Here is a 25,171-nt window from a genome sequence, read left to right as displayed (position 1 = left end):
GTAGCCGCGGTGTTCCCTACGCTGGCTTCCGGGCCGAGGTTGTCTCCTGGAGGACTGGGTCCGTCTGGCCTTCAGGGCCTGGTAAGCACCCTGCACGCGGTCCTAGGATACCCGTCTTTGGGAACGTTAGCCCAGTTCCCCTTCTTGTGTCAAGCAAGGGGGAGTGCATAGTGACTGGGTCTTTAGAGTCCTTTATAACGCCCCCTGAAGCCAGGTCTTCATAGTCAACTCTTGCCCGTTACTTCTATCTCGGAACCAAAAAGTTAGTAATATTTCCTGTAGCCTTGGTGCCCGTCGATTCACGCTTCGGGGCGGCGTGGGGACCCTCAGTAGAGGTGTCTTGAGAGCCGGCGCCCATGCGCATAGAGGGGCGCGGGTAAGAGGCAATGGGGAAGAAACCGACTTTTGTGAAGGACTTTTCCTTTCCTCCTAAGTTCTTTCCAAATCTGGGAAAGATCAGATCCACTTTCCTGAAAATGGTTTATCAAACCCTTTGAGAACTAGGGAAATATCTTCTGAATGGACTTGAGACGTTACCCGGGAACTGAGTGGAAAAACTTTGGGGCGATTTCTTCTTCCTGAAGAGGCAGTACAGAAATCCACAGGCCATCGGGTTTTGTGGTAAACTTCGTTCAAAGACAGTATTAAAATTTGCATTTCATTCCATCAGTACAAACTTCAAACTTGAATTATCCTAGCGCTCTGAGGGGTGTATTGCTGCAGGCTCTTTGCCTCGGTTTTTGTTTTGTTTTGTTTTGTTTGTTGCTTATTTTTTGTTGTTGCTGTTGTTTGCAGTTGCAATTTTGAAACGGCTTTTCTATCCAATTATCAGCCTACTTTGGAAAAATGCTTCCAAGTCAAGACTGTGTGCCTTTTGTGTTGACGCAGTTATCTCTGATTTTTGATGTGTGAATGTGTGCTAACTTCTTAGTTGCAACAATGAGTGTGAGGGAACTTCGTTCTACTAGAACGGAAGCCTAATTGTGGGAACTTTTCAACCAAAAGCTTAAATTGAGGTGGGAGAAAGATGAGGAGGAGGCGGCCACCAGTAAGTGAGATTCATGGGGCTGGAGATAAAGCTCAGTTGTAGCTCCGTTGCATAAAGCCCTGGGTTTAATCGCCAGCACCGCGGAAGCTGGGAATGGCAGTTCACTCTGAGGTGGAGGCTCCAAAATGAGTTCTGTAATAGCCTAGCAGCATGAAACCCTGTCTTGTGGGGAGTGGGTGGGAAGTATGAGAGAACTCTATGTAATAGTCTTGGCTGTCCTGAAACTCACTCTGTAGACCAGGCTGGCCTCAAAATCACTGAGATCTGCCTGCCTCTACCTCCCAAATGCTGGGATTAAAGGCATGGACACCACTGCCGGCTGAAACCCAGTCTTAAAACAAACAAATTCCAACCAAACAACATAAATTAAAAATGAGTGCAATAGCTAGGTGGTGGTTGGCACAAGTCTTTGATCTCAGCAGAGGCAGGTGGATCTCTGTGAGTTTAAGGCCAGCCTGGTCTACAGAAAGAATTCCAGGACAGGCTCCAAAGCTACACAGAGAAACCCTGTCTTGAAAAACAAACAAACAAATGAGTGCAGTAGTCCACAACTGTAATTCCAGTGCTTGGGATGCTAAGGCCAGACGACCAGGAGTTCCAGGCCAGCCTAAGCTACATGAGTCCTTATTTAAAAAAATAAATAAATAAATGAGGAGGAAGAAAAATGACAGATTCAAAGCCAGGTATTGTGATGCAAGTCTTTAATCCCAGCACTCAAGAGTCAGAGACAGGCAGATCTCTGTGAGTTCAAGGCCAGCCTGGTCTATAGAGTGAGTTCTAGGATAGACAGAGCTACATAGTGAGGCCCTGTCTCAGAGAGAGAGAGATTGAGATTCAGGTTGCCATTTGACAGAAAAAAGAATACCTTGGACTAGGGTCATAGTTCAGTGATGGAGGGTATATTGGCATGTGCTTGATCCTGGGTTCTGTCCCCAGAACTATGGGGTAAGGTGTAGAGAGACAAGGTCCTTTTGAATGTTACTCAAGTGGTTTGGATTTTTTTTTCTAGTAGTCATATGGATGACAGTTCTCCGAAATTTTTTTCTAATGTAAACACAGGAGAGTGGCCAATTGCTCTTGAGGGACAGGATGTCACCACTATACATCTGGGAGTTTTGTCCTTGTAAGAAAACAGGATAAGGAAAAAAGCACATTCCATATAGTGCTAACAGGAGATGGAAGAAACAGTTTTACTTAGCTCTGGGTAATGAATTAGGACTTGGAATCATGTCCCATGTGGGTTTGCTTGTCCTCCCTATCAGAGACAAATAAAGTTAATGTTAAACAAACAAAATGGAGTTCCAGGCCAGCCAGGACTTCACAGCAAGGCCCTGTCTCACAAACAAAGCAAGCGAAGGAGCAAGCCTGGAGACTACTCAGCTGTTTGAAGGATTTGCTGAATGGACTCTTGTTCACAGTGTACTTTTGTAGTTTTTTTAAATCTTTTTTAAAAATTTATTTATTTATCATGTATACAGAAGAGAGTGCCAGATCTCATTACAGATGGTTGTGAGCCACCGTGTGGGTGCTGGAAACTGAACTCAGAACCTCTGGAAGAGCAGTCCATGCTCTTAACCTCTGAGCCATCTCTCCAGCCCTGTAGGTTTTTTGTTTGTTTGTTTGTTTGATTTTGAGACAGGGTCTCACTGCCTGGAACTCTCTGTGTAAACCAGGCTAGCCTCGAACTCACTGGAATCTGCCTGCCTCTATCTCCTAGGCAGGATTAAAGAGTGTGTGACCACTCTAAGTGACTAAGGCTCCTTCCTTAGTTTTGATAATAATACAGTGTTCCTTTCAGGCATGGTTGCTGGTGTTAGCTGGGGAGGAAAGGTCCTGCCTTCTGTGCACTGCAGTTGCTTTCTCTGTGTCAGAATTCTGCAATTCCATGCTGAGTCTTCTGGCATGCCTTTGGGTCCTTATGTGGAGTTAAGGACCTTGAGGCAGGAAGGAGGAATGATGTGTTAAGATAGTCACTCAGAAATAGGAATCCTAATTGGAAAGCTAAAAAATGCAGGGCTTGATAGGAGGAGCTTGGGGACTTCGGCTCGGACTTAGTACATGGGAGCTATGCTGGGGCAGATGGAATGTGCGTGGTGGGAAGGACCACAAGCCAAAGGCTTTCTGTACTCTCAGAACACCTTTATTAATTTATGTGGTGTTGGGGATTGAACCAAGAACCTCACACCCAAGCCTAATGTTCTAGATACCTGATGCTCATGTTGGATTTAATTACATATTTCACTCATTTTTGAGGCAGAGTCTTTATGTAGCCCCTCTTGGCCTTGAACTCGGTATGTAATGACATTAAACTCCTGATTCTTATGCTTCTACCTCCCAAGGTTTACTATCCGTCCTATTTATGCAGTGCCAGAGGTTGAACTCAGAGCCTCCTGAATGCCAGGGAAGTCCTGTATATCCCTAGTCCTGGCCCTCTTTTCTATGTCCACTAACAGATATCTTGTAAATCTTGCATGATGGGTAAGAGCTTCCACTTTTAGAATTAACAGTGTTACTCTGGTTGTCAGATCCCGGGCAAGTTAACCAGCCCCTCTAAGCCCCAGTGTCTTTATATGTAAAGATAGTGTGTTTGGTGATAGTCCCACCTCATTGTGTTGTCAGGATTCCATGAGTTCATAGGAGATGCTCGACGTGTAGGAATGAGTCAGTGAATGTTGCTATTGTTATTATCATGTTCAGCATCATTATTATAGTAACATAAGCCTAATTGAAACAGACGCATTCAAGGAGAATGAGTCACTGTATTGTCATTCAAAGAGAGGTACAGGAAGAGAATGGGGATGCCATAAGTAAGAATCCAGAAGCTGTCTTCTCCAGTGCTTAACACTCCCAACTCACCCTAGGTAACCACCGAGTCACCTCTGTCATTATATAAATCTATATCATGACCCAGATAGGACTTCTTATAAGTCCAACCGTGCATACCCATGCCAGGGTCCTTTCACTCGGAGTGTGAGATTTGATCATGGGAACTTGATGGGCTGCTTTTATGAGAACTTAGACGTTACTACTGAGCAAAATGCAGTCAATGGTGGTCTCGCTTGTGAAGTTTCAGAGGGAAGAAGAGTATCAGGGCCATTTGTGTGATATTTTCTTTTCTTTTCTTTTTTTTTTTCAGACAAGGTTTCTCTGTGTAGCCCAGGCTGTCACTCTTGTTCTCTCTCTGTAGCCCAGGCTGGCCTTGAACTCACAGAGCTCTGCCTTCCTCTGCCTCCCGATTACTGGGATTAAAGGCGTGCGCCACCTTTATGTTTTCTATTAAGAATCTGTGGTGCTGGTCAGCTGGGCCCAACAGCCACAATTAGTAAGAGATCAATGACATTGATGTGAAATTTTCTGTGCTTCACTGGGACAAATAGGAAAGTATTTCCTCAGGGTCAGTACATGGAGTTGTAGCCCAGAGGGGGTCAAGACTATACTCAAGATAGTAGCTGAACTTGGCAATGTCTGAGGTCTTCTATGAGGTCTTTTTTTTTTTTTTTTTAAATGGTATAAAAGCTATTGCATTGAGCCAAGCAGCGGTGGTGCATGACTTTATTTTTTTTACTTTTTTTATTTTTTATTTTTATTATATTTATTTATCAAGACTTTAAAAGTATTGAAAGTTTTAAAGACTGAGAATTTTAGCAGTTGCCCTATGCTTTGTATTATAATATTAACATGAGATTTTGGAGACAAGAAATTGAGAGGTTATCGTTTAAAGTGATGTGTTTGTGTGTCAAGTTGAAAAGGGGTTCATTGTCAGCCTTAACTGTTAACTGCCATAGACTAAAGTCATCGGAAAGGAACGACTTGATTGAAGAATTGTCTAAATTGGATTAGCCTGTGGGAGACTGTCCTGTGCTTTGATAGAGAAGGGGCCCAGCCCATTGGGCAACACCATTCCCTGCCAGGTGGTCCTGGCTGTGTAAGGAAGCCAGCTTGGCATGAGCCATGATTGAGCCAGCAAGCAGCATCCTCAGAAGTCTCTGCTTCAGAATCTGACTTGAGTTCCTGCCCCAGCATCCTTCAATGACGGACTGACCTGGGAATAGAAGGCAAATGAGCTTTCCTCCCGAGTTGCTTTTGGTCAGTGGTTTTTTTGTTTGTTTGTTTGGTTGGTTGGTTGGTTTTTGGTTTTTCTTTCTTTTTTTTTAATGTGGAGCTGAGGATTGAACCCAGGGCCTTGCGCTTGCTCTACCACTGAGCTAAATCCCCAACCCGGTTTTTGGTTTTTTAGGATAGGGTTTCTCTGTGTAGCTTTGCACCTTTCCTGGAACTTGCTCTGTAACCCAGGATGGCCTCCGAACTCATAGAGATCCGTCTGCCTCTGCCTCCCGAGTGCTGGAATTAAAGGCGTGCGCCACCACCGCACAGCCTTGGTCAGTGTTTTGTCAGAGCAACAGAATAAAACTCAGACACTTGGCTACAAAGTAATTGGCTGTAATGATATGAAAGATTGTTATAATCCATAAAGAGAGTCTCTTTATCCAAAATTTCCCACAATGTAAAGAATCGGTAAATTGATCTTGTGAGATGAATGGTCTGAGTCGCTGTGTCCTTGTGAGGCTGGTTCTGAAATAGGCGATTTCCCTTCTTTAATCCGTGCTTACGTTCTGCGGCCGACATCAGCTCAGATCCTAACTTCTCTGGACAGGAAACAGGTCTCTAGAAGCCAGTGCAACAATCTTGAGAGTTGTGTAGACCCTCACTCCTCCTTTGCATGAATTTCTTAGTGATGGCAGTCCTGTGATGTCACTTGACCAATTCATTTCCTGCTTCTTCAGTGCTCATTCATGTTTAAAAGCAACTTCATTCCAAGATGGCTGGTCTTGGCATGCTTCCTGTTGTAGCCATGGTACGCAGCTGACATTTCATGCAGAAGTGGCAGCTAGGAGATAGTCTTTGAGATGCTTGATGGTAGTGGCAGTGCTGCTGGGGCAGGTTCAGTTGGCCCAGGCTGTAACTGAGGCAGGAGACTAGCAGGACCCATGGGCTAGCCTCAGACTGTTGGCTTTGCATCTGGCCTTGGACAGGTCACTTTGGACAGCCAGATGAGCCCCGTGCCAGAGAAAAGCACTGCAGGACAAAGTGCAGGGTCTGATTTAGGTGGAGCAGAACTGGGGGGGGGGGGGGGGAACAGGGGGGGGGGCGCTTTAAAAAAAAAACCCGATTCCTTCTCACGGAAGCTTCTTTTGCACTGGTGTCGATGATTGCAGAGACGCGGAAGGTTTCTGTGGGGACCTCTCTTCCCTACCCCCCAAAAAGAAGCCTGAACAGGAAGCCATTGAAGAGAACTCTTAAAACTTGGGAGAGGGATGCTGAAGATCGGTCCCCACAGTTGGGCTTCTGGCAGGGGTGGGGAAGGACTCAGTTTTCTTTAAGGGGCAGGCCACTGTGGGTGACCATGCTCCAGTGAGTATAAGGGCAATTCAAGTTGGACTTGGTACATTTTTTTTCTTTTCTTCTTTTTTGGGGGGAGGTCACAAGGGTGGTAGACCTGGGAGGATTGGGGAGTCAGTGTGATGAGGTACACTATGTGAATTCACAAATAATCAATAAAAGTACTACATTGGGATTCCTTCAAAAGTTCATACACATGGGGGCCACATATATAAACGCTTGTTGGTCATATTCCAACAGCCGCCTCTTGTCCCCTCCCCTCCATCAAAACCCTCCTTCCCAACAGATCCCTCCCGCCTCCAGGTCTCCTTTTGTTCTCTGTGTCCCAGAAGCTTTAATTAAGGTGTGTGTGTGTGTGTGTGTGTGTGCGCGCGCGCACGCGCGCGCGTTGGGGGAGGAAGAGCAGCTTACTAGGGGGTACGCCAGTGAGAAATCTGCCCCTCCTCTGTCCACGGTGATGGAATATGTTGAGAGAACTAGTCCTGTGCAGCTAACCACTGCTGCTGTGAAAAGATCTTTGAGACAGGGTTTCTCTTTGTATAGTTCCTGGAACTGGCTATGTAGACCAGGCTAGCCTCAGACTCACAGAGATCCACCTGCGTCTGCTTCCTGAGTGCAGAGTATCTTGTGTCTCAGGTAGGTCAGGAGCCGGTTGAATCACCGCTCCTCCTGCTGTCACCTCAGGAGTATCTGGAATTACCAGCTGTGTGCCACCGCCTGGGCATAGGCAGTGCTCGTGACTGAGCCCGGACCTCTGCTGTGCTGAGCCAGCACTCTTCCCACTGAGCTGCATCCCCAAGAGGCCTCATAGCTCATTCACGCCACCCACTCCTGTTGAGCTCTGTTGTCTCCGAGGGTTCTGAAGTAGGAGCCAGGGCTCCTTACAACATCCTGAGCTTTCTTAGTTAAGCAGTGTCTTCTCTTGAGGGGTCTGCAACATCTGACCCGGATGGGGACTTGGGAAATGTTTTTACTTACCCGTGGATACCAGGTTGCCCACTGACAACAGCACAGATAAATAGTAAAGTTCAGGGGTGGTTCTCTCCTGTGTGAGAAGCAAAAAGCACCATCAGGAACACCTTTGTATTGCGCCAGTGGTGGTTGGTTTGGGTTTTATTTGGCTTGTTGTTGTTGTTGTTGTTGTTGTTCTTGTTGTTCTTGTTGTTCTTGTTTGAGACAGGGCCGCACTAAGACAATGGGTGAAGGCGCTCACCACCAAACCTGATGACCCTAGTCCAATACTGCATGGTGGAAGGGAACTTCTGCTCTACATCCTTACCATGGCATATGTTTCCAAATACACATCATGAACACACACAAAAGTGATACACCTTTTAAAATTTTTTAAAGATAAAATTCTAAAGTAGAATTCACCCACAATAAGAAAAATATCAGGCCGAGTGTGGTGATACAAACCTTTCATCCTAACACACTGGAGGCAGAGGTAGGTAGATCTCTGAGTTCTAGTCCAGCCAAGGCTACAAAGAGAGACTCTCTCAAACAAGCAACAACAAACAAAACAAGACCACCATCACCAACAACAACCAAAATGTCATGTGGGATGTTTTTAGGAATGCTAAGCATGTTCTCCACCAATGAGCTACAACCCATACTCCTTTAAAAAATAATTTCTTCTTTTTTGTGCACATGTGCACATATTCATGTGTGCATGAGAGTGTACATGTTTGTGCAAGTGTGTACTGCATGTAGAGGCAGGGGGTATACCTCAGGTATCCTCAGGAATGCTGTCTGCCTCCTATGAGATGGGGTCTCATGCTGTTAAACTAGGCTGGCAGCCCTTAAGCCCAGGGATCTGCCTGTCTTCGCCTCCCCAACACTGGAATTATAAGTGTGTACCACCACACCCAGCATTTTCATGTATGTTCTGAGGATCAAATTTAGGTCCTCAAATTTGAGGCAAACACTTTACCAACTGAGCTCTCCCTGTGGCCCCTAGAGTGTTTTTGACTTTCCTAAAGTAACTGCACTGTGCATCTCACTAGGAATCCCATGTCTGTATATTTCTATCTTCTGCATAAGTAGATAGTAAATATTGAAGTGATGGTTGTCTATTTGTAACCAAGCTCTCAGAGTAAGACAAGCATTTTTAAATTCTTAAAAACAAAGCCAGGTGGTGGTGGTGCACACCTTTAATCCCAGCACTCCAGAGGCAGAGGCAGGAAGATCTCTGAGTTCAAGGCCAGCCTGGTCTACAAAGTGAGTTTCAGAACAGCCAGGGCTACATCAAGAAACCCTGACTCGAAAAACTGAAAGAAAAAAGAGATGGTTCACTGGGTGTTTGCTGCTGAACCTGATAGCCTGAATTTGATCCCTAGAGCCCACATAAAAGATAGAAGAAATGGGGCTGGAGAGATGGCTCACAGGTTAAGAGCAGTGACTGCTCTTCCAGAGGACCCAGGTTCAATTCCCAGCACCCACATGACACAACTGTCTATAACTCTAGTTTCATGGCAAAACACCAGTGCACATAAAAAAAAAATTAAAAACAAAACAAAAGATAGAAGAAGAGACCTGGCACCCACAAATTGTCCTCTGGCCTCCTTCAAATATTGTGGCATGCATGTAGTCGTACACATAGATAAATTAATGTTAAAAAGGAAGAAGGAAAAAACATACACAATCTGATGCCAAGACTGTCAACAGCACTGTGCACACTCCTTCACCAAAGGACCCAGCACCAAACACATAGAACGTTGCCCTCAGAGCCTGCGGGGCTGGCTCCATCTGCGTGAGCAGTACCACAAGACCTGGAAGGACGGGACGCAGTGCTCGTTAGGTGTCCTTGACTTGGAGACATGCTCCTTTTCTTTGTTTTGTTTTTGTGTCTTGGAATAGACTCTTATTGTAGCCCAGGCTAGCCTCAAGCTCACAATCTTCTTGCCTCCCTCTCCTCAGCCTAAAGGGTTCAGCCAAAAAGAGCTTACTTAGTTCCTGTCTCCTCACACCTTATAGACTTTTCTCTGCCCTGCCATTTCACTTCCTTCCTGGTGCTGGAATTAAAGGCATGTGTGCTTCCCAAATACTGGTAGCTGAGGCATGAGATCTCAAGCGCTGGGATTAAAGGTGTATGCCACCACTGCCTGGCTGTTCCTCTCCTAGACTGAGTCAATCTCTTGGAGTCCAGGGTGGCTTTGAACTCACAGAGACCCAGACAGATCTCTGCCTCCCTAGTACTAAGATTAAAGGTGTGTGCCACCACTGCCTGGCTTCTATGTTTAATCTAGTGGTTTATTCTGTTCTCTGATCTTTAGGCAAATTTATTAGGCCACACAATACGTTACCACAGTCTGTTCTCTCCTTCTACCTTTCCCGTGAATTCCTGGAATAAAACTCAGGTTGCCAGACTTGTCCAGCAAGCACCCTTACCTGCTGAGCCAGCTTGCGGGCCCAGCACTATTAATTGAATGAATAACTAAATCCGGAACTTTCTTGTAACTATATAGACTGTTACAGGTCAGGCATAGTGGCCCATGCATGTAATCCCAGCATTGAAGGTCAAGGGGCAGGAAGATTACCATGAGTTTGAGACTAGTTGGAATGAATACACAGTGAATTCAAAACCATCCGTCTCAAGAAACTAACACCCCACCCCCAAAATAATGAGGAGGGGAAAGAAAGGAGAAAAATTTGATTTATTTTACTAGATTTGGCCCAGTTTCACATTCTAATTGTAGGATAACTATGAGGGTTGCTACCCAAGAAGTTTAAAAGATTCTCTTCATTGAAAGTTTTGTTTTATTTTTAATGATAGTGCCAATCTAACCCAGGGCATCACCCATGCTAGGCAAACATTCTACCATTGATTTGCAAGTCAACTAACCATCAGAGTTTTCAATGTGGCGTTTTTCTTGTGTGCCAGTCTATGAATATCTATAGAGCAGAAACCTTGTCTCAGCCACTTTTGTTCCCACAGCCCGTATCAAATAATAGACACCTGCTGAGTACTTACAGGCAGCTGCACACCTACCCAGGGAGAAGAAGGTGAAGATGATACTACCAACCAGGTTGGCCAGGAGAGGCTGACTGCAGTACCGGGAGGATCTGGGCCTGAAAAGCAATTCACAGGCTGGCACCCTCATCTCTACAGAGCCCTCTGTGTCAGCGGTGGACCAGGAGCTCCCTTCGTGTCTGACTCTGCTCTGACAATGGCTTCATTATCTTGGCCCCTGGCCACTAGTCAAAACTGGGAATGATGCTTAGGTTTCTAATCCTCATTTGATTTGGTAAAAATACTTTGTAGAAATTCTGACCTTTGGGAGGAAAGAATTGCGCTGTATTGTGTACAAACCTCCTCTGGTAGACTTGCACTGTGAAATTACCACCAGCTCATGCCTTCTCATTGTATCCCCATCAAGTCAATGGATTCTCAGTTTTCAGATTTTTGTAGAAATTCCACATTTTTAAGATTGTGACTCTTTATTTTAAGCAAATAGATTGTGTTTGCTTTGCTTCCTCAGTGACAGTTGTTAGTGGACAATCTCTAGCTTCCACAGTTGTTAGGGGACAGTCTCTAGCTTCCACAGTTGTTAGTGGATGGTCTCTAGCTTCCGCAGTTGTTAGTGATGGTCTCTAGCCTCCACAGTTGTTAGTGGATGATCTCTAGCTTCCACAGTTGTCAGTGGACAGTCTCTAGCCTCCATAGTTGTTAGTGGACAGTCTCTAGCCTCCACAGTTGTTAGTGGATGGTCTCTAGCCTCCATAGTTGTTAGTGGACAGTCTCTAGCCTCCACAGTTGTTAGTGATGGTCTCTATCTTCCACAGTTGTTAGTGATGGTCTCTAGCTTCCCCAGTTGTTAGTGATGGTCTCTAGCCTCCATAGTTGTTAGTGGACAGTCTCTAGCTTCCCCAGTTGTTAGTGATGGTCTCTAGCTTCCATAGTTGTTAGTGATGGTCTCTAGCCTCCACAGTTGTTAGTGGATGGTCTCTGTCTTCCACAGTTGTTAGTGATGGTCTCTAGCCTCCACAGTTATTAGTGGATGGTCTCTAGCCTCCACAGTTGTCAGTGGACAGTCTCTAACCTCCACAGTTGTTAGTGATGATCTCTAGCCTCCACAGTTGTCAGTGGACAGTCTCTAACCTCCACAGTTGTTAGTGATGATCTCTAGCCTCCACAGTTGTCAGTGGACAGTCTCTAACCTCCACAGTTGTTAGTGGATGGTCTCTATCTTCCACAGTTGTTAGTGATGGTCTCTAGCCTCCACAGTTGTTAGTGATGGTCTCTAGCCTCCACAGTTGTCAGTGGACAGTCTCTAGCCTCCCCACAGTTAGTGGACGGTCTGTAGCCTCTACAGCTAAGCTTTAGCACTGAACATGAATGACATATCAGTTCAGAATCCAGTTGATTGATTGATTGTGTCTGCCTTGCCCTCAGCCTTGCAGACAGACATTAGCTAACACTTAGGCCCTTGGGACTGGCCTCTAGGAAATCCATGAATGGTGGCACTGGTGCCCTCACCATCTCCCATTTAATGGCTTCTTATACTGTAAGTATAAGAAATCTTATACTGTAAGTATAAATATTTGTTAAAAGTTAAACTTAATCTGTCCAAATCTCTGCAACCTTCACTCCACTGAGGTTTTCAAGAATGCAAAGAGGTGGACTCGCCTGCCACCAGTAACAGGAGCAGAAGCAAGGGGCAGGCAGCCCCTAAGCGTGTAGCAGGAATCCCGGGGCACCCGCACCACCCCACAGGTGAGGCCTGCCTGGGCTGAGACTCACCTTAGCAGCACATAGAACTGGAGTGTCAGGGTGCCAATCCCAAACAGGAACACCGCCACCTGGCTACACGGCCCAGAGACAGGGAGGTACACCATTATGACTTCAAGGAACCAAATTCAAGTTCTGTTTCATGCTAATTAAATCAGGCAAAAGTGAATTGCCATGCACTCCACTCTCCAGTGAATGTACCTGTTAATACCTAAGCAAAAAGTTACTAGCTGCCATTATTCGGCTCATTAGGAAATCTGTAGGACCCATGATCCCTTTACCGTAATTAAGTTAATGTTAAGAAACAACACACAAATAGTAAGAAGTATTAACTCAAAGTAAGCATAAATAGAAAAACAAAAAAGTTAATATTGAAATTGGATAAATATATTAAATATCTTATATGCATTATCTTATTTAATATTCACAAAATTCTATAAGGTAAGGACTATGGACTTCCCTTGCCATTTTCTTTTTCTTTTTACAATAAGGCCTCACTACATATCTTTATGGCCAGGAACTCCCTACATAGACCAGGCTGGCCTTGAACTCATTCCTGCTTCTGCCTTCTGATTGCTGGGGTTAAAGAAAGTACCACCACACAAGCACATGTATGCCACACATTTTTTAAAAAAAACTAAGTCTCACTACATTCCCCAGGCTCTCCTTGAACTCCTGTGCTAAAGCAATTCTCCTGCTTCAGCTTGCCAAGCACTGGGACTAGAGGTACATTACCAAGACTTGGGTCCCAATTTTAAAAATGCAGAAACCAGGGTTCAGAAAACTTGACAAGGACAAACAGCAGCTGTAAGCAAAACAATTAGGATCCTCGCCTACACCTCTGACAGCCTTGCCTACAGTTGGTGGAGCCACACGGAGTGTGACCCATAAACCGAGGTAGCCTGCTTACCACAGCCTGCAGACCAGATGGGAATCACTGCGAGCTGCTGCAAACATTAATCATTAAATAATAGTCCATCTCACCCTCCACTAGCTGTTCTCACTTTAATTGTTTCTTTTATTAGTAGGGTTTAGGGCCGGATGTCTTTAGGATAGTCCTAGAAAACAATTACTGCACCTTCACCTGAAGGTGCTCTAAAGACTAGATAACCTTCAAAGTCTGCACTACTTTCAACACCTATAGCAGCATCAGAGCAGGATATAGGCTCAAAGTTACTAGTGTGAAAGAAATAGCATCCTTTCAGAGGGCGGTTGTGAGAGGTAGTCTTTGGGCGGGTCATTAAAGAGTGGGCAAACATGGCTGTCGACTGAGCATCTGGAAATGGCACAAGGAGAGCCCAGTGGAGTCTCAGTGCCCTTTGAGACAGCTACCATTGTGAGTTACTGCTTCCAAGATGTGACATTAATGTTCCCATCACAGTACCTTTAAAACTCAAAAGATGGGTGATTTAGAAGTAAATTTCTAATGACACTTGAAGACTGCCCCAGGAAGCAAGGAACCTTCTGACACAGTGTGCTGAGGAGGAACACTTACAGCCTGAGCCGATGTGACCTCGGCAGCCAGCAGTGCAGGTGGTAGGCTGTGTGGACCAGACAAAAGTGAATCATGGCGACACTGGTCCGGTAGCGATCACAACAGTTCTGTCTGAGACTCCACACCCATCCGTCACCTTCTTGTTGGGACAGGCCACGAGGCAGGAGCTCACTGGAACTTAACTCTTCTGTGGCTTGGGGGGGTCAAGAGTCTAGCTGAGATGGCTGAATTGGTAAAGCCAGGATGGATATCTGAGACAGGTCCTCAGTGTGACAAAGGATGAAGAGTGCCTGCTGTATGCTGAGAGATCAACTTCCACCAGCCTCCTCATTCCCCAAGGGGAAGGAAACCTGAGCTCATCCCGCAGCACAGGGTGGGGCTGGGAGCATTTTGTTCCATCTCTGTCTCTAGACCCCAGGCAGCTCCTTGACTCTCTCCACAGCATGCTCTTAGCCTGCCTTCCGCTCCGCTCTCTTGGGGTAGTGTCTAGAACCTGACTTGGGCATGCCCAGGGCTGGCAGATACCCCAGTTCCCTAGAGAGGTTGCCTGTTTTTGAGACAGGGTCTCCTATAGCCCAGGCTAGCCTTGAACTTCTGGCCCTTCTGTTTCTCCCAGCTCTCCAGCAGGTGCATCGTCGTATGGGAAGTGGATAGAAGAAACAGAGTTAGGGAACCTGGTTTTGTGATGAAGAGTGAGAAGTGGGGCATTGAAATCCTTCCTGTTTAGCTCACTCTTCTCTTTCCATTGTTGTCGTTGAGGATGGAGGGAAGGAATACTACTGTGCACGAACCTGGGGCGTCCTGTGCCTGCGAGTGAGGCAGCACTCGGCACTGAGCCATAGCCTCAGCCCTCGACTCACTTAACAGTATACTAAACATCAGTGACTATTCCTAATTTTCTGTCCACATTTAGGAGTTTCCCTGTTGTTTAGTTTTATTGGTTGGTCAGAATGTGTGTGTGTGTGTGTGTGTGTGTGTGTGTGTGTGTGTGTGTGTGTGTGAAGGTGCACATGTATGTATGTGTGCATCTGGAAGCTAGGGTCAGTATGTGGTGGTGTTGTGCCCGAGTCACAAGACCACCACAGAGCCAATATCCGATGCAAAACACAAAGGGGTTTATCAGTCACAAGCAAGTTAGGGTTTGGTCTGTGTGCAACATCTGACACAGTGGGTGGGATAGAATGGCCCCAGCACTCACTTGAAGGGGTAATATATATATATATATTAAAGGTTTACATGCAGCTTGGGATTAGACGAGGAGGCTAGGGGTGAGGTAGTTCATTGACATTACTGGCTGAACTATAAGCATGAGGTTACTGATGGCTAACAGGATACAGAGTGTCTATAGGGACATAAGTTTTTATTCCCTATGTCCTGCTTTTGCTGAGCCCAGGATATTCACATTCAGATTTATTGTTCCGGTCCTACTCTTCCCTGAGTTCAACTTCTGGTCAGTTGAGCCCATTACTTCCCATGTCTTATTTTGCCAAGTCCAGGATACATAGATTTATTGTTTCAGCATTATCTTCCCATAAGTTCAACTTACGGTCAATTCTAAAACTGCTGGTCAGCCAATACCTTGGGTTGGGGGGAGCGTCCTCAAGATGGCTACTGACTTTTCCATTTCAATGTCATCCTTAGTAGCTGTCCTCCTTAGCGGCTGAAATAGGGTCTCACACAGAACTTGGAGCCTGTTGATTGAATTAGACTGGCTGGCTCTGATTTGAACCTGGAACTTTTGCATTTGGAGAGACTTGCTAGCCAGAGATCCCCTGACACCCTCCAGTCTGTACCTGGCTTTTTTATGTGGTTCTTGGGATCAAATCCAGGTTCTCATGTTTGCGGGACAGAAGAGCATTTAAGACTTTACTGATGGAACTGTCTCCCAGGCCCTGGGTCTTTTTGTTGTTGTTTGTGTTATTGTTTTTGTTTTTTGAGGAGGGGGGATTGGGAAGATTTTTTTTTTTTTAGATGAAATCTTGGTCTTTTGTCCAGGTCCTCTCAGATCCTTGCCTCAGCCCCCCACACCCCCATACCCCCACCCTACCCCAAGCAGCTGGAACTCTAGGGGACTGTTTGGTTTGAGGTCCTCAGGCATGCATACCTCCATTCCCACTGACTACATTGCTGCTTCTCTTGTTTTTTTCAAGAACTATATAAAATTGCCTTTTTTGTTTGTTTGCTTGCTTGTTTGCTATGCAGGGAATTGAACACCTCATATATGTTAGGCAAGTGTTCTGTCACATGGCTATATCCCCAGCCCTGTAAATTACTTTAATAAAATTCTCTCTATCACAAAACCTGAGTGACATCCATCAGTACATATTCATTTCTGCTGGTGACTCGGGACCACCTGTGGGTTTGCTGATCATGAGCTTCTGGTGTCACCGCGGCGTGCTTGTGGGAATGAGCAGCTTGCCTGTGGCTTGGCCGCAGCCATATATTGGGAGGTCAGCTGTCTCAGCAGCACCAGGGTGGTGGGTGCAGCTGTCTTCGCAGAGCGGTCTGGCATGGGCCTGTTTCCGTGGTAGAGGCCGCAGCAGAGGACAGGGACGTCTCTGCTGTAAGTTCAGGTGTTGTTTGAGTGTTTCTTCAGAAGTCCGTGTGCTGGAAGCTTGGTGTCCAGTGTGGCCCTGCTGAGGTGGTTCCTTCAGAAGTGCCTAGTGGAAAGCCAGGAGGTCAAGAGGGTAAACTGGGTCTACAGAGCAAGGCACAAAAACTACACAGAGAAACCCTGTCTCCAAAAAAAAAAAAAAAAGAGGGTAAACTGGTTCTCAGAAGAACAGGGTTTATGTTTTGTTTTGTTGGTTGGTTGGTCTTTTTTGAGACAAGGTTTCTCTGTGTAGCTGTGGCTGTCCTAGAACTCGCTCTGTAGACCAGGCTGGCCTCAAACTCAGAGATCTGCCTGCCTCTGCCTCCTGAGTGCTGGGATTAAAGGTGTGTGCCTTGTTTCAAAGTTAGGCCACACAGTAGGCTTGTCCCTTTCTGAACAGGAAGGACTGGTTTGCTTTCTCTTTCTCCACCATGTTGTGATATAGCCAGGATGCTGGTCTATGTTCTTAGGCCTGTGGAATCTCTTTTCTTTAAAATGTACCCAGCTTTAGCCAGTCATGGTGGCAAGAGGTTCCGGAGTTCCAAGGTATCTTTGGCTTCATAGCCAGTTTTAGGCCAACTTGGGCTGTGAGACTTTGTTGCTATCTCCTTCTGTGTCCCTCTCCCACATTCTGGAGTTAGAGACATGTATCCTCTAGCACGTTATTATATGTTACTATAACAGCAGAAAACTCTATGATATAATAGCCTCTAAGTGCTAAGGCTCAGGACTAACATGCTATCTTTTCTGCCATATTCTTTTGGGCAAATTGAATCATAAGGACTAGAGAGTTCTATCCCATTCTACTTGATAGGAACTACACAATTATCCAAACAAAGGCCAGAAAGTGAAGTGGGTTTTGCTGTTCATCTCAATCAGTGAAGCCAAGATTGTGCCCACCTGTTTGCAGGGAGAACACGGGTGGGTGTCAAGAGATCTATAAATGAGCTTGCTTACTTTTTCCTTTGTAGACGATGGTGTCAGAGGTTTCCATTTAGATCAACAACTCCAACTCCTCACCATGGACACATCTGAGAAGACAGAAGTGGTTCTCCTGGCCTGCGGTTCTTTTAATCCAATTACCAACATGCACCTCAGACTCTTTGAGCTGGCCAAGGACTACATGAATGCAACAGGTAGGATCAACAACCTAGGTAGCTTAGGACTAGAGACAAAGAGGGTGGTGGTGGCAGCGCACGCCTTTAACTCCAGCACTGAGGAGGCAGAAGAAGGCAGATCTATGTGAGTTTGAGGCCAGTCTGGTGTACAGAGAAAGTTCTAGGACAGCCAAGGCTACACAAAGAAACCCTGTCTCAAAAACAAAACAAAACAAAAACAAAAACAACTAGAGACACACTTGACTCTTTCAGTGTGAATACCTGATCCTGGGCACAGCATGTTGCTCTGTTTCCTGACATAGAGATTTAGCCAAAAAAAAGTTAACAGGGCCAGCAAGGTAGCTCAGCAGGTAGAAGTGCTTGTGCAGAGAATGCAGCAAGGAGGTATGAATATGACCAGGTGTGGCCGTGCATGTCTCTAATCCAACTGTCAGCTCTTGGAAGTCTGAGGCAGGCGGATCTTCGTGAGTTCCAGATCAGCCTGGTCTAGTTCCCGGACAGCCATGACTACAACAGTGAGACCTTGTATCCGGGGAAAGAGGAGGAGGAGGTGTGAATAACATAAGAAAGGGCAGGGCTGAGCAGACACTGTCAGGAACATGCTTGCTTGATGCTGTCAAGTGCCGAGGTGAGGAAAGACAGATCCTGCATCTGCTTTAGGTGAACAGTGCAGATTGATTCAGGCTTTTCACAAGGGAATTCAGCAGTTCTGATTGGAATTCTGACCCACAAGAACTTCAAGTGTAAGCCAAGTTGGCACACTCACCCAGAGTGAGTGTGTAAGGGGTATAGGGCTGTAGTTGGAGAAAGTGGAAGTTGTGAAAGTTTGTAACAGTTTGCATGTGCCAACAGTACAGAATTATACACTTAAAGTACTTTAAATGATAACTTTTAGAATCTGTTATTACAGTTTCTTTTCTAATTTGAAAACTGTGTCATGTGTGACATGGTATACACGAGGAGGTCAGTGGAGAAAGAAGTCTGTTGTCTTGTTTCGCCATGGTGTCCCAGGGATCGAACTCAGATCACCAGTCTTGGCAGCACACTCTTTTACCAGCTGAGCCATCTTGCCAGACCCACCACAGTTTCAGCTAACCACTAACTTTGACTCTTTGTTTAAAAAAAAGGGGGGGAATTGTAACTATAAAGTAATATTGGTCATACTTCCTGTCCATAAAGTCTGGTCTGGTTTGTTATTCCTAATATCAAGCTAACTCTTTAATCCAGGAAAATACAGAGTTATCAAAGGCATAATTTCACCTGTTGGCGATGCGTACAAGAAGAAAGGCCTCATCCCTGCCCACCACCGGATTATCATGGCAGAACTTGCCACCAAGAATTCCCACTGGGTGGAAGTGGACACGTGGGAGAGCCTTCAGAAGGAGTGGGTGGAGACTGTGAAAGTGCTCAGGTAACCGTGGTCAGTCCACACCATTGGCTCGAGGGGATGGGAAGGGGTTGTTCCCGTTGGCATGTTTTCTGTTCTCCTGCCTCTGATTAACAGGTCTGAGGTTGTCACCAAGGGTCTTAGTCACTTTTCTGTTGCTCTGGAGAGACACCACGACAAAACACCGCTTCTAAAAGGAAGCATTTGACTGGGGGCTGGCTTACGGTTTCAGAGGCTTAGTCCATGATCATCCTGGCAGGGCGCAGGGTGGCATACAGTGTGCTGGAGCAGTAACTGAGAGCTACATTCTCATCAGCAGGCTGAGAGAGAGACACAGGCTTTGGCATGGGCTTTGGAAACCTAAAACCCCTTCCCAGTGACACACTTCCACCAACAAGGCCACACCTCCTAACCATTGGGATCCTTTCAAAGTGCCAGTCCCTAGTGATGTAGCACTTAGATACTTGAGCCTGTGGGGACCATTGTTATTCAAATCACCACACCAAGGCTGCACTTCCCTACAGAAGGCTACCACAGGATGCAGAGCCTAACTAAGCCTTTGCTTTTTTTTTTTTTTTTTTTTTTTTTTTGGTTGTTCGAGACAAGGTTTCTCTGTGTAGCTTTGTGCCTTTCCTGAAACTCGCTCTGTAGACCAGGCTGGCCTTGAACTCACAGATATCTGCCTGCTTCTGCCTCCTGAGTGCTGGGATTAAAGGTGTGCACCACCACTGCCCGGCAAGCCTTTGCATCTTAAAGCATGGGTTGAGATATTGACACATTTGTTCTTCAGAGATCTCTCTGTCGGAGAATAAAGGAAACAGCCTGGCCTTCCTGCCTGAAGAGAGAAAGACAGAGTTCCTCAGGAGATTGTGGTGATCAGTCTTCTTAGGTGTGGAAGAGGGAAGGAAATGGCTTAAAGGGGAGGTTAGAGCATAGGCCTACCCATAAAAGATAGTGAACACTTAAAAAGGCCAGGGCCACAGCCTGAGGACATGAAGTCAAGACTCCCTGCAGCATCTCTGGGACAGGGTTCATAAGCAGGCTGAGCTGTGACCTAACAGTTCTCAACTTAGGATCTGGCTCTTCGTGCTCTTTGTCACTTACACTGTGTTAAATTAAACCAGAAGATGTGAAAATTCCTGCCAGCCCACCCCCAAACTTATAAATGTCTGAACTTTTCTTTGTTCTTAGGGTTTGCTCAGGGAAGTGTGCTGACTGTTCTGAAGAGGTTCCTCTGCCCCACACCCCTCTCCCAACAGCGTACTCGCACTCTCTCTCTCTCTCTTTGCTTTTTTTTTTTTTTTTTCGTTTTTCTTTCCTTTTTTTTTTTTTTTTTTTTTTTTTTCCCCGTTTTTCGAGACAGGGTTCCTCTGTGTAGTTTTGTGCCTTTCCTGGAACTCACTTTGTAGACCAGGCTGGCCTCGAACTCACAGAGATCCAGCTGCCTCTGCCTCCCAAGTGCTGGGATTACAGGCATGCGCCACCACCGCCCGGGCCTTTTTCGATTTTTTCAACATAGGGTTTCTCTGTATTAACAGCTCTGGCTGTCCTGGAACTCACTCTGTAGACCAGGCTGGCCTTAAACTCACCGAGATCCACCTGCCTCTGCCTCCTGAGCTCCGGGATTAAAGGTGTGCGGCACCACTGCCTGGTTTTATCATATTTAATAAAGAGGAATGTCAGGCAGTGCTTGCCCAGGGTTTGGCCCAACCTTTTGTGCTGCTTCCAAACCTCTGTGCTCAGACCCATGAAGGCAATCCAGGGAAAGAGGCAGCATCCAACCGTCTCTTTGTAATATTGAGAGTGGGTTAAGGGGCTTTCTGAAGACCTGTCTAATCCCTGTTCTTAGGATCCTCAGTCCTCCAGACTGGCTGGATAAGGAAGGGGTCAGAGTACAGTTTGCTGGGATGCTGAGATCCACATGTTAAAGAGACTGGAGACCTGATCTGCCCCCACTGCGCTCTGTGGCTGATGATGTCACAGACAGAGGGCTCTAGGCCTGAGCTGTGGGTCATGGAGGTTGCTGCAATGTGACAGTGGCATCTTTCTCACAGGACTCTCCCCAATGGTCCTATCTACAGACTCTCAGCCACACTGGAAGTTTCCGTGAGGTGCTCTGTCTAATGTTAGGTTTGGACGGGGCATTGGGCCAGAAGGTGGCAGCTGTCCGGACTCCCTTTTTAGGGTTAACAGGGAAACAGTGTCCCTGCTGATGGTGAAAACTCCCCTGGAGGCCATGCTCTTGTTTCATTCCCACTTGTCCCTCTCTGGCTCCATGGCAATTTATTCTATCTCCTGCATGTTCCGTTTGGCTCTTCAGCAGGAGAAGGGATCAGGGCATGAGGTCCCACGGTGGGGTTCAGGAGTGTGGTCCAGATTGCTGGGATAGCTTCGCAGTCACATGAGTACTGAGCCTCTGGTGCCAGCCCCAGCCCCTGCAGTGCTGCTTGCTTTGAAGGCCCCAGCCACTCGCCCTCCTACTCCTGTCCTTGCCATGTATGTCTTCACTGCACGATCAGGCCATGGTCTGCCGAGGTCAAGGGTGCAGGCTCTGGACCAGACTACTGGGTTCGGATCCTGGTTCTGTTGAACATAAGCTAAAAGACTGGGCAGCTGGATCAGCTCCTCTCTCAGTGGGCTGACAGCACCTGAGAGAGAGCCAACAGTGGTGCTTCTCTCCATCAGTTGATGAATGTCAGGAACCCTGCTCGGGGGGACCTGCAACTCTGACCTCTCCGTTTTCCTCTCCATTGCTAGGCCAGTAGTTCTCCTAACGTGAGAACTTGAGGAGATTGGGTCAGAGTTGTGGAAAGGAATGAATAGTCACTGTTGCAGCACACACACACACACACACACACACACACACACACACACACCCACACACACACCATGCACAAGAATACTTCAGCGAGCACTCTGACATCACAGTCTTTCTTTTTAATTGTATCTTTTTATTTAATGTACATTTGTGTTTTGTGTACATGTACATGTATGGCTGTGTGAGAGTGTCGAATCCCCTGGAACTGGACAGCTGTGAGCTGCCATGCGGGTGCTGGGAATTGAACCTGGGTTCTCTAGAAGAACACCCAATGCTCTTAACCTCTGAGCCATCTCTCCAGCCCCCTAAGGAACATTCTTTTGTGTTGTCATTTTGTAGACACCATCAGGAGAAGCTGGCAGCTGGCAGCTGTGATCACCCACAAAGCTCTCCTGTGCTGGACAGGCCTGGGCGGAAGAGGAAGTGGGCTGAACAAAAGCAGGATGCTAGTCCAAAGAAGCCCCAAGATCCCAAACCAACAGGTTTGTGGTGTTTGACCAGGACCCCAAAGGTTGCTCAGACTCCACAGCAGGTTTATTTCTTATTCCTTACCTGCTGGATTCCTGATTTTAGGATGGAGAGATTGGTTCTGGAGTAAAAGAACAGATCTACTTCTCTTGCATTCATGCACATGCACAACTACTTTAATATGGGTGATTATTGAGAAAATGAGCCCACCGGGTGGTAGTGGTACACACCTTTGACCCTAGCACTCAGGAGGCAGATCTCTGAGTTCAAGGCAAGCCTGGTCTACAGAGCGAGTTCCAGGACAGTTAGAACTGTTACACAGAGAAACCCCTGTCCTGGAAAAAGAAAACAAACCCTGAAGCTCTGTTTGGTTCTTCCTTCAAGGTGTGCCCAGGGTGAAATTGCTATGTGGCGCAGATTTACTGGAGTCCTTCAGTGTCCCCAACTTGTGGAAGATAGAGGACATCATGCAAATTGTGGCCAACTATGGGCTCATATGTATCACTCGGACCGGCAGTGACGCTCAGAAATTCATCTACGAGTCCGATGTGCTATGGAGACATCAGAGCAACATCCACCTGGTGGATGAATGGATCACCAACGACATCTCATCCACCAAGATCCGGAGAGCTCTCAGAAGGGGCCAGAGCATCCGATACTTGGTCCCGGACCTTGTCCAAGAGTACATTGAGGAGCATGATCTGTACAGCTCCGAGAGTGAAGACAGGAATGTCGGGGTCATCCTGGCTCCTCTGCAGAGGAGCATTACTGAGGCTAAGCACAATTCCACAGCATGAGGTTAGGCACATCATCAGATGCCTTTGTGGAAATTCAAAATGACCCAGTGTTAGTAGCTCAGGGAAGGAATCGCCATCCTGTTTCATAAACTGAAGTTTAAAGGTTTGATTAAAAACCAACAGAAAATTAAGATCAGTTAAGAAGATGAATGTTTTCAATAAGACCATTAAAAAAAAAAAAAAGTCAATCTATTCAAAAGCTCCCCTTTAGAGGCTGGAGAGATGGCTTAGAGGTTAAGACACTCAGTGCTTTTCCAGGGGACCCAGATTCAGTCCCCAGCTCCCACATGGCAGCTAACAACTGTCTGTAACTTCAGTTTCAGGGGATCTGATGCCCTCTTTGGCCTCTGAGCACTCCAGGCACATGCATGCTGCACAGATATACACGCAGGAAAACACCCCCACACAGAAGGGAGAACAGTCTTACTTTAGTCAGGTCAGTGATGCACACCTGTAACCCCCACTGCTCCAGGAGCGGAAGCAGGAGAATCGCTTGACCCCAGGAGTTTCAGAGGCCAGTAGACAACAAAGACCCTTCCTAGCTTCAGTTGTGAAGAGAATTAACGTGCTGTTTGGGCTTGCTGCTGGCCATCTTTTTCCAGGATAGACAAAGGAATTCTTTAAACCATGACCTTGGCTGGGGATGTAGCTTAGTTGGTAGAGCACTTGCCCAGCAAGCCTGAGGCCCTGGATTAAATTACCACATAACTGGGCACGGCAGTACACACCTATGTTCCAGGTACTTGGGGGACGGAAGCAGAAGGATCAAAAGTTCAGCATTATTCTTGACAACCAGCAAGTGTGAGCCCATCAAGGGGTGCTGGAGACCCTGTCTCTAACTAAATGGAATAAGTGATCCTGTAAAACGCACCAGTAACCAGTGGTCCTCCAGCTTTGCAAAATGAAGGTTGTGGGTACACCTGGAAGAAGTCAGAACATACAACAGTTCCACGTCAGAATGGCAGATCAAAGGAACGGCGAATGGCTCAGCGGACAAAGGTACCTGCTGCCAAGTCTTGCATTCTGAGTTCAAGCCCCAGGACCCACATAGTAGTTAGGGAGGACCCATTCCCAGAAGGTCGCTGACCTCCACATGAGGTAAATAAAGAGAATAGCTGGTCAAGCTTTGCCCAGGTGTAGCTGCTGGATGCCTGCCTTTGGAGGCAGGGGGTGAGCTAGGCTCTGCCTTAAGTGGTTTCTCAGCACAGCTTTGTTGCTAACCCTCATCATCTTTGTAACGTTGGGGACAGCTTCAGAGATAATGTCACAGTGCCCCTAAGAAAACCACGGAGAGCCGGGCAGTGGTGGCACACACCTTTAATCCCAGCACTAGGGAGGCTACATAGAGAAATGCTGTCTCAAAAAACAAATAGACAAACAAAAAAATAAAGGTGAAGAACATTCATACTTTTAACCATTCATTCCTTGTAGTTTTCTTTTCTTTTCTTTTTTTTTTTTTTTTTTTTTTTTTGTTGTTGTTGTTGTTTTTGGTTTGGTTTGGTTTGGTTTTGAAACTGGGTTTCTCTGTGTAGCCCTAGCTATCTTGGAACTCAGTAGACCAGACTGGCCTTGAACTCTAGGAAATCTGCCTGCTTTTGCCCTCTTCACCTTTATTTATACTCTTATAATTAAAAGATGAAGGAGCCAGGCGATGGTGGCACACACATTTAATCTCAGCATTTGGGAGGCAGACGCAGGCGGATCTCTGAGTTCAAGGCCAGCCTGGTCTACAAATCAAGTCCCAAGACAGCCAGGATTGTTACACAGAGAAACCCTGTCTCAAAAAATTGTAAGAAAAAAAAAAAAAAAGATGAACGATGCTCTCAAGAATATGATGAGTGGGCTGGTCAGACCCAGCAGCTCTTCCTGCCTCGAACTTGTAGCCAATGCCTGATTTGTGGAAGAAAGCTCCATGCTCCATCCGAAACTGTCAGGTCTCTGAAGGGCACTGCCGTCTCTTGTCTTTGTGCCATATGAATCTGCATTTCTTTCTCTGACCCCAAAACTGAGACCATAGTTTTTGTTAAAACACAAAGTTGTTGTGTGATTCAGAACTGATTGAAATCCTACAGGAATTTGCCCCCCACACTTTAGTCAGTCAGGATCTTTTCCTGGTGCAGTCTTCAGAATCAGGTCAGCCCTGCGTCATGGGTACAGCCAGGTGGGGATGATGGGACCAAGGACTATGGGCCGCAGTGTCTGCTAGAGCCCTATTCCCCAGGAACCAGCCCTCTGTACCCTGCCCCGCAGTTGACAGGGGGCAGGACCAGGACATAAATGGCTCCTACCAGCAGCCTGTGTGTAGTGTGTATGGAACCC

At 46.4% G+C, this 25,171-nt stretch overlaps 1 protein-coding gene across 1 annotated transcript; it reads left to right on the top strand.

Annotated features, from left to right (window-relative positions):
* Nmnat1 (nicotinamide nucleotide adenylyltransferase 1) lies at positions 1–23,051 on the top strand. Its single transcript, XM_036179593.1, has 5 exons — positions 1–81; positions 17,236–17,400; positions 18,610–18,793; positions 21,927–22,069; positions 22,440–23,051. The coding sequence occupies exons 2-5, from the start codon at positions 17,286–17,288 to the stop codon at positions 22,850–22,852; spliced, it is 855 nt and encodes a 284-aa protein (XP_036035486.1). The 5' UTR covers positions 1–81; positions 17,236–17,285; the 3' UTR covers positions 22,853–23,051.
* The last annotated feature ends 2,120 nt before the right edge of the window (positions 23,052–25,171 follow it).

This window comes from Onychomys torridus, chromosome 2 (assembly GCF_903995425.1).
Source record: "Onychomys torridus chromosome 2, mOncTor1.1, whole genome shotgun sequence".
In the NCBI taxonomy this organism is placed as follows: Eukaryota; Metazoa; Chordata; class Mammalia; order Rodentia; family Cricetidae; genus Onychomys; species Onychomys torridus.
Note: the sequence above shows the minus strand (reverse complement) of the source record. Positions and strands in the feature narration are given on the sequence as shown.

Excerpts from the sequence above, each read along its gene's own strand:
- Nmnat1 (XM_036179593.1), top strand. The coding sequence starts at position 17,286 with ATGGACACATCTGAGAAGACAGAAGTGGTTCTCCTGGCCTGCGGTTCT. Across the intron at positions 18,794-21,926 it reads GAGACTGTGAAAGTGCTCAG|ACACCATCAGGAGAAGCTGG; the intron begins GTAACCGTGGTC and ends GTCATTTTGTAG. Across the intron at positions 22,070-22,439 it reads CCAAGATCCCAAACCAACAG|GTGTGCCCAGGGTGAAATTG; the intron begins GTTTGTGGTGTT and ends TCTTCCTTCAAG.